Source organism: Melopsittacus undulatus, chromosome 9 (assembly GCF_012275295.1).
Source record: "Melopsittacus undulatus isolate bMelUnd1 chromosome 9, bMelUnd1.mat.Z, whole genome shotgun sequence".
Taxonomy (NCBI): Eukaryota; Metazoa; Chordata; class Aves; order Psittaciformes; family Psittaculidae; genus Melopsittacus; species Melopsittacus undulatus.
The window spans coordinates 7,689,620-7,703,804 of NC_047535.1; the positions used below are offsets into that span (position 1 = coordinate 7,689,620).

At 45.4% G+C, this 14,185-nt stretch overlaps 1 protein-coding gene across 5 annotated transcripts in view; it reads right to left on the minus strand.

The window, feature by feature from the left end:
* Positions 1-14,185, minus strand: part of NTRK3 (neurotrophic receptor tyrosine kinase 3) — a 203,856-nt gene that overhangs the window by 55,658 nt on the left and 134,013 nt on the right. Inside the window, exon 13 of one of the 5 annotated variants that reach the window (XM_031048689.2) lies at positions 12,375-12,858. The exons of the other annotated variants lie outside the window; for them this stretch is intronic. Coding sequence (XP_030904549.1) covers positions 12,740-12,858 — 119 coding nt within the window. The 3' untranslated portion in view covers positions 12,375-12,739. Of the gene's footprint in view, positions 1-12,374; positions 12,859-14,185 lie in introns of those variants that run through there. 5 annotated transcript variants of the gene reach the window in all.

Genomic DNA, 14,185 nt, shown 5'->3' on the forward strand with positions numbered 1-14,185 from the left:
ATCCTAGATGCTCTCCTACTTCAAGTGTATTTATTACAGCTGCTCAATTTCCTTTAATCTGTCATTTCTCCTCCTCCTCCTTCTACAATTGCTGTCTTTTCACTGAACTATAAGTGCACTGAAGGAGGCTTTTACCTCTGACCCTCACTGCCTGCTCCAAGCCCCACCCCTGCACTGATTCACACTGGGTGCCCTGTGCACTGATTAGAGCTCATTACCCGTGTGGCTTAATGAATGTGCTGGGCCCTTTGCAAGCAAGTGCAAAAGTTGCAGACAGCATGCTCCCACTGGTAACCCCTTGGGACTAATTGAGGGAGAGAAAACAACACTTTCATGTACAAATTGCCTGTATCATCACCACCGAGATGGAAATAAAGACCTAGAAACTCTCCTAGGCCTGTCTAAGAGAAGGAAACCTTAACAACAGAGAGGGCCCATGTCTGCCAGAGTCTTGTAAAACAATGTATGTCTGGGGGATAGAACTGTGTTTTTATGTAGAGGATGCGTGTCCCTTTGGTGACAAGGTTGAGCGTAAAACCACAAGCATCCCTTCAGAGCTGGATCTGAAACAGCCAGAGAAGCCCCAGCTGACATGCGAAACATTAGCATGCCTTCCTGTGTGTTAAGTTGTGTGGGCACGCACACACCCCGAGGTTTAATTGGTGTATTAATGTATTAAAGCACTGACACAAACAAACAGAGACTGCTTTCATAAGCTACAAAATCCTTGAGTACATTGTAATTAACTGGGCTTGTTAAACCACTTAATAAGCAATAGATAGCATGTGTCTGATGCCCCTGCGCCTTGGCTCAGTGGGAAAGACAAGGCAAGTGCTTATATATGAAATGAGTGCAGTTCCTAGGTGAACCCTTAAGAAATATCATTTAATTCTCTGTCATAGGGAGCTTCTGCCTGGGGCACACACAGCTGAGACCAGTGTCAGGGTCACATTATTCCCTGTGTGTCCTGTTCCCTGTCTGGCCACGCGCACCCACATGCTTCCATATGGACTGCAATAGCCTGAAGAAAGCAACCCACTTGCTTCAGTTTCCCTTCCTGTAAATGGCCTCCAAGCTATACCTTTAGCAAGTCTTATTGACTACTGATTGCAAAAGTGCTCTAAAAACCTTCAGATAGACAGAAAAAAGAATTCTTTCTCCTTTGCCTGTCCTATCAAGCCACTACACAATGATTTCACAGGAGTAATCTCACCTTTCAGCCTAGACTGAAAGGACATGGGGAGGAAGGCATTTCCCTTTGCTTTCCCAGGCCCCTTATCTGGGGACCAAACCTGGAGCCCATTGGACTAGAGGCTATTTGAAGTTCCCTGAGAATATGCCTGATTCTGTTAAAGAGCTGTCATGCACTCGCTCCACAACCAGGCAGCTCCCGGGCTGTGTTGGGTGGTTTCCAAGGAAAGGGGGGAAGGAATGGCACTGGGAGGATGGGGGTGAAAGTGCCGTGTTGGACATTAAGTGGGTTACCTTTTCAAATGCTGAGCTTCTTTCCTTGTGACATCTCATCTTTTGGGTATTCTGGGAATGAATTATCTGATTTCTGAACCAGGTAACTAAGGAGTGTGAAGCATATAGCTGTATCTTAACATCCAGTATGTTGATCTGGATAGGGTAAGGAGAAGGGAACTTATTCGCATAACTCCATATGACAATGGTGCTACCATTGCTTTCACCATTTCACAAAGCGGACCAAAGTAGTGAGAATCAGGATACCATCTAAAACACAGCCCAAACCTTTCTGTCCAGTGAGTCATCACTAGGACTTGTGCTGTGATCACCCTTTTCCCACTCCCTGAGAGGTCCCAGGGAAAGAGGAAAGTTATCATGAATACAACCAGAGCAAGCAAGACATCTCTACAGTTACTCAGCACCCCTGAATGCCGAACGGGCAGACAGTGCTTTAATTTTATCCCAAATTCCAGCTTACACCCACACTGAAACCACCACTCCACATGCTCCTGCACCATCCAGCTGGCTATCCAGCACATCACCACGCACAGCAGCAGCTTTCAGGGAGTGGGCAAAGCATCACCGTTGAACACCGCCTCCATGTAAGCCCACCTTGGGCACGTGCAGCTCTGCAGCTATTCCTAGATCCCAACTGGATTCTTCTTTTCATCTTTGTTCTGCCTCTTATTCTAGTGCAGAACCTCAAGCCTGCTGCCTTGGAGCTTCCTCCAAACTGCTGCATTCATCCATTTTTAAAGGTGACCTTCCAACTTTAAAGGAAGTTAGCAAGCCTCACGGTCTTCATTTGCCCTCTGCTTCTTTTCAAGCTGTTCTTTATTATGAATTAAAAAGGGGCCTGAAAGGTTTCCCTATTAAAAAATAAAAATCTTCAGGAAAAAAAACACATTTACACATCATTTCTCACCCAGTTTTTACAGCAGCCTCCTTGGATGTCACAGCACTTGCTGTAAGCTATCAGCTGCCAGCTCTGATAGTGAAACCTGCTTGGGTGCTTGGCCTCCTCCCATCCCTGTGGATGCCTGCCATCCCCACCCTACCACTGGCCTCCCCCTCCTTTGTGCTGTCACTGCTGTGTGGCAAAGCAGATACCTGAACTGTTCTGGGTGAAAAATAACCTTTGAGGGAGAAGGGGTGGCAATGGGGTTATTTTTAACTTGGATCATGCCAGACATCCAGGTTAGAGTGTGGCCTCATAAGCTCTTGTGCTGGCACAAATGAAGAGCAGCAAATAAATGAAGTTCTCTTTATCTCACCTCGCTGCCAAAGCTGCATTTTACAAGCCCTGGGGCTGTATAGCAACAGAAAAGGAAGGTGTCTCCAGCCCTTAGCAATAATAATATTACTCTTGCCAATGAATTGGTCACAGTAATTAAAAAGGCAGTAACAAACCAACCTGACAGTTTCCTGCTGTTGTGGTATGACATTTTGCCATTTAAACAGGACAAGCAGAACCTGAGGTTTTACTGCAATACCACTGACATAAGAAAGAAAACTGTGAGACTGTGATCGTAAAAAATGAAAGCTCAACTCCCAGCGTTTCTCTTAGATTACAGAATCATACAAAAGAAGAAAACATCAGAAAGAGAAAGCAAGCAACCAACCACCTTTTTCACTTTTTTTGGCTAAGGGTTCTGGTGCTATTCAGTCAGGTTGTGTTGACTACTTCTTTATGCCAAGAGGTCAGGACACCACAAACCAGTGCCATATAACCATGCTCTTGATTTAGTCATCAGCATTTGCTTCAGTCCAAGAAACCATAGATATTTTCTGTGCTATGGACATCTGGCTGCCAAGAACAAGGCTGACACCCACAAACTCGTTTCATGCTGACCACTAAATGACCACCCTTCAACCTTGTTTGATCCCAGAGTATACCTGGGACTTCCTCATTCTCCATCCAACCCATGCTTCTCCCAGCAGCCCCACTGGGTTCTCACATGGTCGCTAAGACATAGCCTTTATTCCTTCAAAGATCAGCCATCAAGCTGCACAAAGCTGATTAGGACCTTGCTACAATTATCTACCAAAAGTAGGAGAATACTTCATATTTTTAGGAGAAAAGAGAGCTTCCCACAGTAAAGGCAGGATTGCAAGGAGAAGGTGCTACCAGGTCAAGATTTAGTACAATAAATAATGGAAGGTTCCTCGCCTCTAAATAATGGAAGTTTCCTCGCCTCACATCCTCAGCCTTTTCTTAGCTCTGATGCTTGGTTTTATCTTTGGCCATAAATTATTCATGGAGCTTTAAAATATATATAATCTATATCTCCTAGAACAAAGAGTCTTTATTCAGGGGGTTGTGAGGAAGCAGGGAGCAGCATGTGCAATGCCTGTACTTGGGCTGGAATGTCCCTTGGGAAAAGACCCTTGTGGCTCCCCACTTCTTTCCAGATCCAGAGGCTGTTCTGAGCTTGAAGCTGAGCTCTGTGGGAGACTCCAGCTGTCTTTACAACACAGGGATGTTCTGGCTGCTGAGAGTTTCAAGAATTGCTTTCTTGAATCATGCCCAGGACCAGCTCAAAGCCAGGCTCTTCTCATCCATCCCTGGCAGACAGAGTGTACAAATAACACCAGCTCACTGTGGGGGACTTAAATCATTTATGCAGGACTACAGATGAGGAAGATGCAATAAAAACTTACCTCCATGTCACAGCCTAATCCACTGAAGACTTTACCATCCCGACTTCCAGTCCTCTGCCTTGGGCAGCAGATCATATTTAGTGATTGTGTCTCTTTCCTTGGAAATGCAACATCACCTTTTCACCATCGATATTTGATTCCTACTAAGCATACAAACACAAACATACACACATCCCTGCACCATGATCAGAGAACATCTACTTACTTTTCCAAAGAAGAACATCACTTCAGGCAATTCCAAGGGTGTTACGTCAAAGACAGAAGAGATGGCCATCCTCTGATTTGTTGGGGAACCTAAGCATAGGCCTGGGTAAGATCTGTTGAAAGCCCATGAGGATCTGTTCATACTCTGAATAGAGCACATGCAAGAGATGGAGAGGTCTCAGACTGGGCAGGCTTGGCAGCAAAGTCTTCTGTGGGTTGTGTCCTGAAAGCTATGGATGCTTCCCTCCCTGTGCTGGCAGACGAATGGCCCAGGTAGCTGTCAAACCTGAGCCTCACAGACATACCCCAAAAGGTTGAGACATCTCTTCAAAGGATTACCCAATGTATTCCTGTGCAGCCCACTTGTTTTCAGCAGTCCTTTCTGGATCAGAGAGACGGGTTTCAGTCTATGCTGTATCTACAGCTCATGATCACCACATTTCCTTTCTTGTTGGAGTCTTGGAGCTCTTCTTCCTTAGAAGGAACACTGTCAAACCTTACCCGCTTGGGTGTACTCGACAATATCTTTTATGCTCTGGAGTCTTTTTTTATTTCCTAAGGGCGATTCTGGGGTTTTTTGGCAAGAGATATTCTTCCCTTGTAAGACTGCTATTGATATCGATCTGCCCATTTTCTCTGAGGCTCTGGCCAGCACCACTGAATCCAAGGAAGGAAATTTGGCATAAGATTAGATGCTTCACGCATCACAGTCATGCAGAGGAGCTTAAGGACCTACACAGAACAGTGCCCAACTCCCAGGAGTCCCTCTGCAGTTAACAGGATTAAATGGAACTTTCATTTTAGTCACAGGACAGTATTTCCATCCAAGATGCGCTGTCAGGGACTTTGCTGCTTTCTTCTGAAGCCATGGCTACACAGATCTTCTGCTGGGATTGAATGGCAAGCGTTTCATATGGCAGCAAAAGAGGCGATCCATCTGTAATGCTTTGTTGGCGCCAGGCGGAAGGGTTAAAGAACATCAGAGCCCTTTTTGCTTATTGTTGATGAAAACAAGAGACTGGCACCATCACCAACTAGCCACCCTTGCAGTTCTGTGCTCCTGAGCTTTCTAAAGGAGAGAGCAGCCAGCAAACACCTCCCACAGCCTTGCATCTTCCAGCTGCCAGCCCTGGGTGGGCAAATAGGAGCAATCCCAAGTAGGAGGTTAACCCCAGATTCCAGGAGCACTTGGCTCGTCTGGTCTTCTGCTCTCACGCAGTGGCACATCTGCAGCGTTTCCAGCCAGAAGAACCCCCACTAGTTCCTGAGCAGGGACTGGCAGCTCCTTACTAATACATCTAATGAAGTTACTTATCTTTTATGCATTTAGAGCAGATCCATCAAAAGAAGTCCTGCTACAGGTCTGAATTCAGCATATTACACACAACAGCTCCCTAGAAGAAGAAAAATAGCACTTACCTGTCTTTAAGCGAGTCCCTTCTCAGTCACCTGCAATGTCTGTGCACTGTCAGATGCAATAGCTTTGGGGGACGTGTGTTTCTGGAGCTGTTCTAGCAGTGCTGAGTGTATGACTGGAGCTTAAACACTCTTAAACATGTAACCCCCTCTGGCACCATTTGATGAACAAATATGTCTCAGGAAACACAAAGCAAACCTGCAGCCACCTTCAGCAGTCTATGGGAGACTGGACCAGGTACCACAAAGAAAGAAGTGACCATGCACAGCTGCTCTTACAGTCCCCAAATACTGCTTGGCACTGATGCAGCAAAACCCAAATGCTCTGTTGATCCAGTATATCTCTAAATATATGAGGCAACAAGGCTTCTTAAGGAAATCTGGGCAGATGTACAACTCTTTAGCCTGGGAAGGCAAGTTCACATTAGTGGTGCTTGAAATATGCATACTGCATTATTATGATGTCACTTTACATCCCTGTTATTGGCACCAAGTACTGCATCCTAGCAGGACCAGCCCCTGGACACATGCAGAGCATCAGTGTGCAAGACCTCCTTCTCCCTTGTATTCTGTGTTGCAACACACTCCATCACCTCACCGGTCTAGTCCACAGACTGCAAACATCCCTCCCTCTCCCAATTATCTTAATAAACAGCCTGGACACAGCTCTGGCTCACTTAAGATAATGATGACCTGGCCATGATTAGCTTATTCAGACATCCTGGCAGTTTACCGAGCCTCATGTGACTCCAGTCTGGCTCTTCCTGACTTCTCATGAAAGAGGCTGATCTTCAGCAGCAGCTGAGCTACCATTAATTGATGGACACCCACACACAGGTCAGACATAGGCTGCTCCCAAAATTCAGGCTGGAGCAATGGAGGTTACTTGCTGTGAAAACAAGCTTTTACCTACTCCAAAGGCCTGGGGAACAGCAGCAATCTACAGACAGACCTGGTGGGGTGGTAGCAGCACCAAGATATAAAACAGAAACATGAGGTTATGGACAATCCCATACACCAGATTACTGAGGAGCATCTCTGCATATGACATTTCCACCTGCCTGTCTGAAACATTCACTCACCCAACTTGAGAACAAAAGCAGCACCAGTCAGCCAGCCACACAACAGGAATATTACAAGCAAATCCTTGGAGAAAAAAGCCCAAATAAACTGAAATCATAGGCAAATCCTTGCAAAAAGTCAACTCATCTGCAGGAGCCGGGCACAGGTCACAAATGACTCACTAACAGCAGAGCAAATCATTTAACCAGCACTTGGAACAAATCCCTCCACTTTGTAGAGAACAGCCAAAATTTATTCCTGCTGATTTGTCAGCAGTTACACTCACAAGTTCAAAATGAATATCAAGTTTCACATGTAGTTCTCTTGTACTCACACTCTGCTTTACTGCTGGAGAGACCATCACCTTCCCTTGGAGGAGGAATCACACTGTGTTTATTTACTGGGATTGGGAGCATGGGTTGGGATTTATTCTACCTCTTAACTTGACAAACTCAAAGCCTGCACTTCACCTCAAAGCGCTGTCTGTTAACACTCTTGGATTCCTGTGCTGATTTTCAGTAAGAACCGGCACTTACCACTTCTCTGGAAACCAATTACCAAATCCCAGTAAGGAAGATGGACAAACAACCCCCAAAACTGCAACAGTGCATCCAAGGAGGTGAAATTCAGAGCTGAAGAACATAAGGAGCTGACACAACCAAAACGAGCTCCCAGCAGAAGCAGAAAGGTGTCATATCTGCCCTCTGCCCTCTCTGTCTTCCTCACATGTCACTTTACAAGAAGTGCAAAGGAAGCCACATTGGGAGAATTAACTTATTTTTACCATTGAGCTTCCTACATAATTTTCTTAGGGCTCAATGCAAAAACAGTACATGTGCAATCTCCTATGGTGGAGACTCAGGGTAGGATGTCCTACAGCCTGCAGTGCACCCCTGTGGAGCAACAAGCTCAGGCCATCAGATATGTGGGGCTGGCAGTTGATGCTCTGGGGCATCAGACCACATGCTGGCGCTACCAAGGAGCCTGCCTGTCATGAGGAGAGGGGAAAGGGGGGAACATTGGAGAAATCACAACAGATATGCCATTGCTTCAGCAGGTAAAGCAGCTTTTTTAGCTGAGGATGTGCCACTCTCCTGTTATACACTTTCCCCTTCAAAGGGCTGTATGGACTTCCTGCAGCTTGTTAAAGTTCTCTGCCAATTGATCAGGGGCTGCAGGTGCTGGTAAATACACAGTTAATAAAGATTCTTCGACTTATTGCGTAAACCACACCAGAAACTCTTCAAAACATTAAGCAAAAATAAAGTCACCCAGCATTGATTTCTTGCATGCTCTCTTCCTGCTGCTCCTCCAGACCTGTGGTTTTTAGCTTTACTACTGTATCTAGGCCTCTTTATCCTCTGCTAATGCCAAAGCTTAACCTCGAGGATCTGCAGCATGTTCGGGGCACAAATCAGAGCAGAGTGGTGATGCGCCACTGCAGTTTGCTGAAACAGCAGAAGCACCTTCCTCTGACTGTCCACAGCTCCTGGGACTTCTGCCTCTGCCTCCCTGGACAGCAGGGCACAGACACATGCTGGAAAGGCTAAAGACCTGGTGGTAGAGAAAACCACCACCTTCAAAAGTAGGGCTGGCTCTTAAAAGCACATCTGAATAAACAAAAGAGCAGTAAAGGACATGAAGACTCAGCTGGTGCAACTTACATAAGCAGCTATGGAGACTCAATATACCTACAGCATCACACACATCACTTGTCCAAGCAAGTCAACGCCCCAGGTTCCACTGGGCCACACACTGCTTACATCACGCAGAGAGGTACTGTGCCACCATCATACTGTGCCCATCACACTCACTCCAAGCACGGACCCTTCACGTGGGTACATCAGGCAACAGAGGTGACCAAGAAGCAAACACAAGGATAAACGAGTACCCAACCCCTCTGCAGTGCACAGCAGAGCCTGTGGCCATGTTAGGCTAGCTCCATGGGAATTGGCGGCATCAAAAACATTGTGGGAACTCATAAGCAAGGATCAGTTGGCCTGAAATACAAAGCAAAGTGAACTAAGGTTGACTGTACCAGCAGCCTGAGTAACTGGATAATCAACCCTCTGTCTGCAATGCTTCTGGGTTGTGAAACATTAGCAGACCCTGGAGTAGAGGGAAGGAAAAGACAGAGCTACCAACACCCATATTTGTTCCCCACACCTCAGAAATGAAAGAGAAGTAGGAATAAAATCCAGTGCAGATCAGCTGCCCATCCTGTGTGTAAGATTATACATAGACAACCATTTGTCTCAGGCACCACAGGCATTCCCAGAAAGGTACAGATCTCAGCCATCACCTAATCCTGTGAACCATAGCACACAGTCGCTTCTAGAGGCACACTCATTAGAAGGGAATAGCATGCAGAAATTCACTCGTGCCATCATTTTGAGACATTGCTTGAAAGTCATGTCCAGAAGTTAAAGGAACAGAAGGATGCTGGAAAACCTATTTCTATTTTGCTCATCAAAACTCTCACCAGGTTATCTAAGAGGGTTCCAGCAACATCCACCGATATCAGCTCAAACACACTCCAGCCTCATGCCAGCAATCACCTGCAGGTTGGCACAGAAACTTGAAGTCATGTAAGTGACGTGTAACTATCATTATATAAATGATCATCAATGATACTAAGACACAGCCACTAAGACACATCCTCATACCAGACTCTGCATGTTGCAGAGGTGTTCCTCTCTCCTTCTGGAGCAGCCATCCTTACATGAACTCCTGATGAGGAACCCAAGAGCAGCACGCACCTTTACCTCACTGCATCAGACACCTCCTTGTTAGCTTAGTAAGCTAATTGTCGCTGATTAAGAGACAACAGTTAGTACCCAACAGGAGAACAATTTGCACAGCCAAGCAGGGAGACCTGCAGCAACAACATGTCCTGAAACAAAAAACCACTGCAGCCAGAACAATCATTTAGTGTCCAGCTCCCTTAGAGATAGTCTCCTAATAAAACTCCTTGCGCTAGGTGTAGAAACTTGTCTTGGCAAATCCTCACACAATCTCCCAGCAGTACTGCCTTGTCCCTGAGAATATGACCATTTTGAGCTACAAAAAACAACAGGTTGCCAACTGAGACGATCGGCAGCTAAGCTCTCAGGCAAGAAAACATCTTTGTGCCTGATGAGACTGACAGAAGCAAGAGCTACACATGAGCAATGTTCATATCACAAGTGTAAATCCCACCCTCCGTGCCCCCCAAAGAAGAGAACAAACTGGACTCCCCACACATGGACCATCTCATGAAGAAGTAGACTATGGGATGTGTCGTTCTGAACGTTTTATTTATTTTGTCTTCAAAGAAGAGGCCTGATGCAGCTGTTTCGTTAGAAAATAAAGTGTTTATTAAGAAACTAGACATTGAACACCCCTATAGTCTCTGTGAAAAGGGACCGTCCATTTCCCATTAGCACAGGATGATAGTTATGGCAAGATAAGAATGCTCAAAGATGGAGGAGTCTCATTGACAGAAAATGAGGTAATGATTTACAATAATTAAAAATAAAATAAAATTTAACAAAAGAAAGAAAACATCCTTAGGCTTGCTACTTAAAGCCACCAATCGCAAACGGCCATGACTGGCTTTTGTTTTTCAGCAGTGAGGAACCAGAGACTTTAATTGGTGTTAAACAAATTGAGACATTGATCACAGTGGGGAGAACTGCTTTAAATTATGCTGTTCGGTCCGGAGAATTTCTTCTAAGCAGAGATGGACCTGAGCTGCAAAATTCAACCCTTCCTCTGCTAAGGTGTTTGGATATAGGCTTCTGGTCCAGGCTCACGGATGTATCTCTACGACTGATACAGACAGTTGAGAGCAGAGTCCCCTGAACATTGCTAGGGAGAGGAGATAGTTCAGATGGACAAGACATCCCCAGGTCAGGTGGGAGACTTCCAGGAGATGGGGAAATTCAGTTCAGACAAGCACCCAGTGATTCACACGCTTGGTGAAGCTCCTCCTCTCTCTGTGAATCTGCAGGTTGAGGTGTCAATAGCACACGGCCGCAGGTCCTCTCTGGCGGTGCACCTCTCGCATTTCCAGCTCCGATGCGGGCAGGAAACATTGCTAGGAGTTTTGGTCATGGTTTCTGAAGCCATCCAACCTGAGACAGGCCTCCTCGTCCTAATGCAGATGCCCCCCTAAGGCATGTCCCTTAACTTAAAGCAATCTGCTACCGTTTCTCCTGTACTCTTCTATTGCACTTTACCTCTTTATGCGAATGAACCACGAGAAGAAGCAAGAGAATGGAATATTCCCAGGGACACCCCCGTGGGAAAGCTGATAGTAAAAACTCCTGGCAATCTCCAAGGTGGTTCATACGAGTCACCTATAAAGGCAGGATGAAGCAGAGCATCCCATTCTGAGGCTTCTGCCCAGTTCTGGCAGAGGGGGACCGTGACTCTTTCCAGTGGCTGTGACCCTTCAGGGCTGAGGATTTGAGATACCCCTGATGTGATAAGGTCATCTCAGGCCACCAAGAAGGCAAGCAAAGCCGAGTGGCTGCTGAGCAAGCTCCTGGTTCAATACTCCTCTCAGAAAAGGATCTGGCCACACCTGAAGCTTTTGGAAGGTTTTTTTTTTAGCTCTAGAGAAAATCTGTCTTGCTTATAGGTTATCATTGATACGTGTGAGCAAATCTGCATTTCCCATACACGTGACATCCAGAGGGTCCAAGAAAAGCCCTGCAAGTTGCCACAAGGGCAGCTGGCTTCTCTTGAGGACAGGATCAAAGGGTTTACTTTTCCATCTGAGAGGCTTGGGATGAAGTAAGACAAAAGTGGGATAGGAGAAGGGGAGAGAATACAAATATTGGCCAGAGAACAGGATCGATATTCCTGCTTATGCCAGAGAAGAACCAACAGAATACTTATTTTTCCTCTCCTTCACTCAGCCAGCCTCGAGCTGATGGTCCTGGGTACGTGACTGGGTTATAATCAATCTCTAGTTGGGTGGGAATACAGGGGAGAGCTAAAGGGGGCTGGAAAAGACCCGGGAACCGGGACCTACGTGCGTCTGATACGCTCTTCCACTTTGCTTACTGCCCTAGTCCTGGCAAGGACACAAACCCTCCTGCGCTATGGATTCTCCATCCATGCGGGAAGTCCAGGCAACTCCTCAGATAAAGCTCATCATTCAAGCAGCAGGGAGAGACCAGAGTACAACAATGATATAGTCAGATCCAATGAGCCGCTCTAATACACACAGACAGACAGACAAAAAAAAAGCCTCCTAGAATACGTGCACTTCAAAGATAACAACATTCTCTTCCTGTCAGAGAAAACTTCTTTCTTTGATTCTTTGTTTCTTTCTCTCTTTCCATTATTATTCCTTCCAATATTATTTTCTGTGCAAGAACTGGGAGCGGGGCTGCCTGTGTTCTTACCAAAAGTCTTCATTCTGCTTTAGGTTCTTCCAGGCTCCCCGCCTCGGCTCGCTCTGAGAGACCTCCCATGGCGGTGCCACATAAGAGGTGATGGCAGCATTCACTGGGTGTTGCGAAGACACAAGCTTACAAGGAAAACTCCAAGCAGGGAGGACATGACTAAAGATGTCAGTTTGGTTGGCTTGGTTGGTTTTGTTTTGTGTTTTTATTTTAAAGCAAAAGTACAATTATTTACTCTGTTATTAGGATGACTCCTTTCAATTGGGTTTTAAATTCTCTTTATTTGCTCTCATTGCTGCTGTTGTGCCTTGCAGGAATATTTAACGAACACAGCGACCATTGGAGGAAAAGAACAACCCTGTTATCTGGTGACAGAAAACCAGTTTCAGTTGGCTTTAACGTGTGTACAGGCAGGGCTGTAGAGTCCTATTAGGAGGAGACCTCAATCCATACAGACCACGCTTACTGCTTCCCACCATTTTGAGGGCACAGCCTATAAACTTGACATCAGAACAGGGACTTTTAAGGAGTTTTTAAAAGCCATGACGTCCTTTGCTGAAATAAACACTGACATCCTCAACATAAATGCCTTGGTTAAGAGGTTTGGAATGTCCAGGGAGGCTTATTGGATTCAACATAATTTCTCTGAAACCTAAAGGGGGAAAAAAAACAGAAAAAAGAAAAAAGCAAAATAAAGTAAACGAAAAAACAAAAAAGAGCAAAACTAGAAAAAAAGAGAGAGATATCGACACACATGTAATTATTAAAAAGAACCAAATGAATAACCAGCAAACGGCTGCCATTAAATTAAAGCCAAAATGCCCTCTCTGGGCAGGGCTACCTCACTCCGTCTTTCCATGAGGAACAGGCAATTATTCCATGTGGTATGTGCAGACACAAGTGCTCTGAGGACAAGGGGCATGCAACCAGTTTGGATGGAGTACTTGGGAACTACTCTTTTCTAAAGGTTCCCACTCATTGGGAATGAGTAAGTCCTAATCCCTGCCTAGTCCATCTTTCCTCCCAGCAGGGAGTAGGGAAAATGGAGAATCCTTCCTACGTTTCTCATTACTTATTTAGTCTGGCTTAACATTTCTGAGGCTGAAGAACACCATTGCAAGGCTGGGGAGACCCACAGATTTCCTTAACCCTGGCTGTCCCATCTACACCGGAACTTGCACACTGGAGGCATCTTTTTCTTACATGACCCCACCTCTTTAAAAGTAATTTGAAGGTTTAGGATTTGCCAGAAATACTGACCAGATGAAAAGGAAAAATTAGAGGAGCAGAGAGCATAGGCATGCTCCTTCCTTACAGACTTCCTGGGCAAATACATTTCCAAGGATTGTACTAACCATCTCTTCATAATGCTCCTGCCTTGGGATGCCCCAGCCAGGGAAACCAATTACTAGAGTGTTTTTAATAATAATTAACATCTAATCATTTCTATAGCAAAGATGAACATTTTTCTCTAAAGCTAAATAAATGCAAATATTCAGGACTTATCAAAGAATGGTTCTCTAGACTGGAAGAAGAAAGCCTGTTATGCAGCATTGGATGCAAGCTCCAGGAAGGAATCCTTCTGCTGAGGCATCCACAACCCTTTCCTCAAGGTCTGACTGAAGGAGGGCACAATCTGGTTCTCTGTTAGGACACATCCTGATGTTTAGCCTACATTTCCCTGTTTCCTATCATTTTTTGTGCTGAGTCCTGCATGTTCTTGCAGAAAAGACTCATGCATTTGTCTTCAGGTGTCAGCTCATCATTTTTTACATTACTTTCCCAGACACCCATTTGTAATGATACTTCTCCTAACTGAGGCTAATGAGCTGGAAAGAGACATAGGCATAGGTCATTGAAGGTAGCTGCTAAGACTGCAGTGAAGTTGCTCTTAGCTCAAATCAAGCATGTGGATATAAGAGGCTTCTGTGCCAGTTTAGCAAAATCCCCAGTACAGATTCGCTGAATTGCCAGGACCA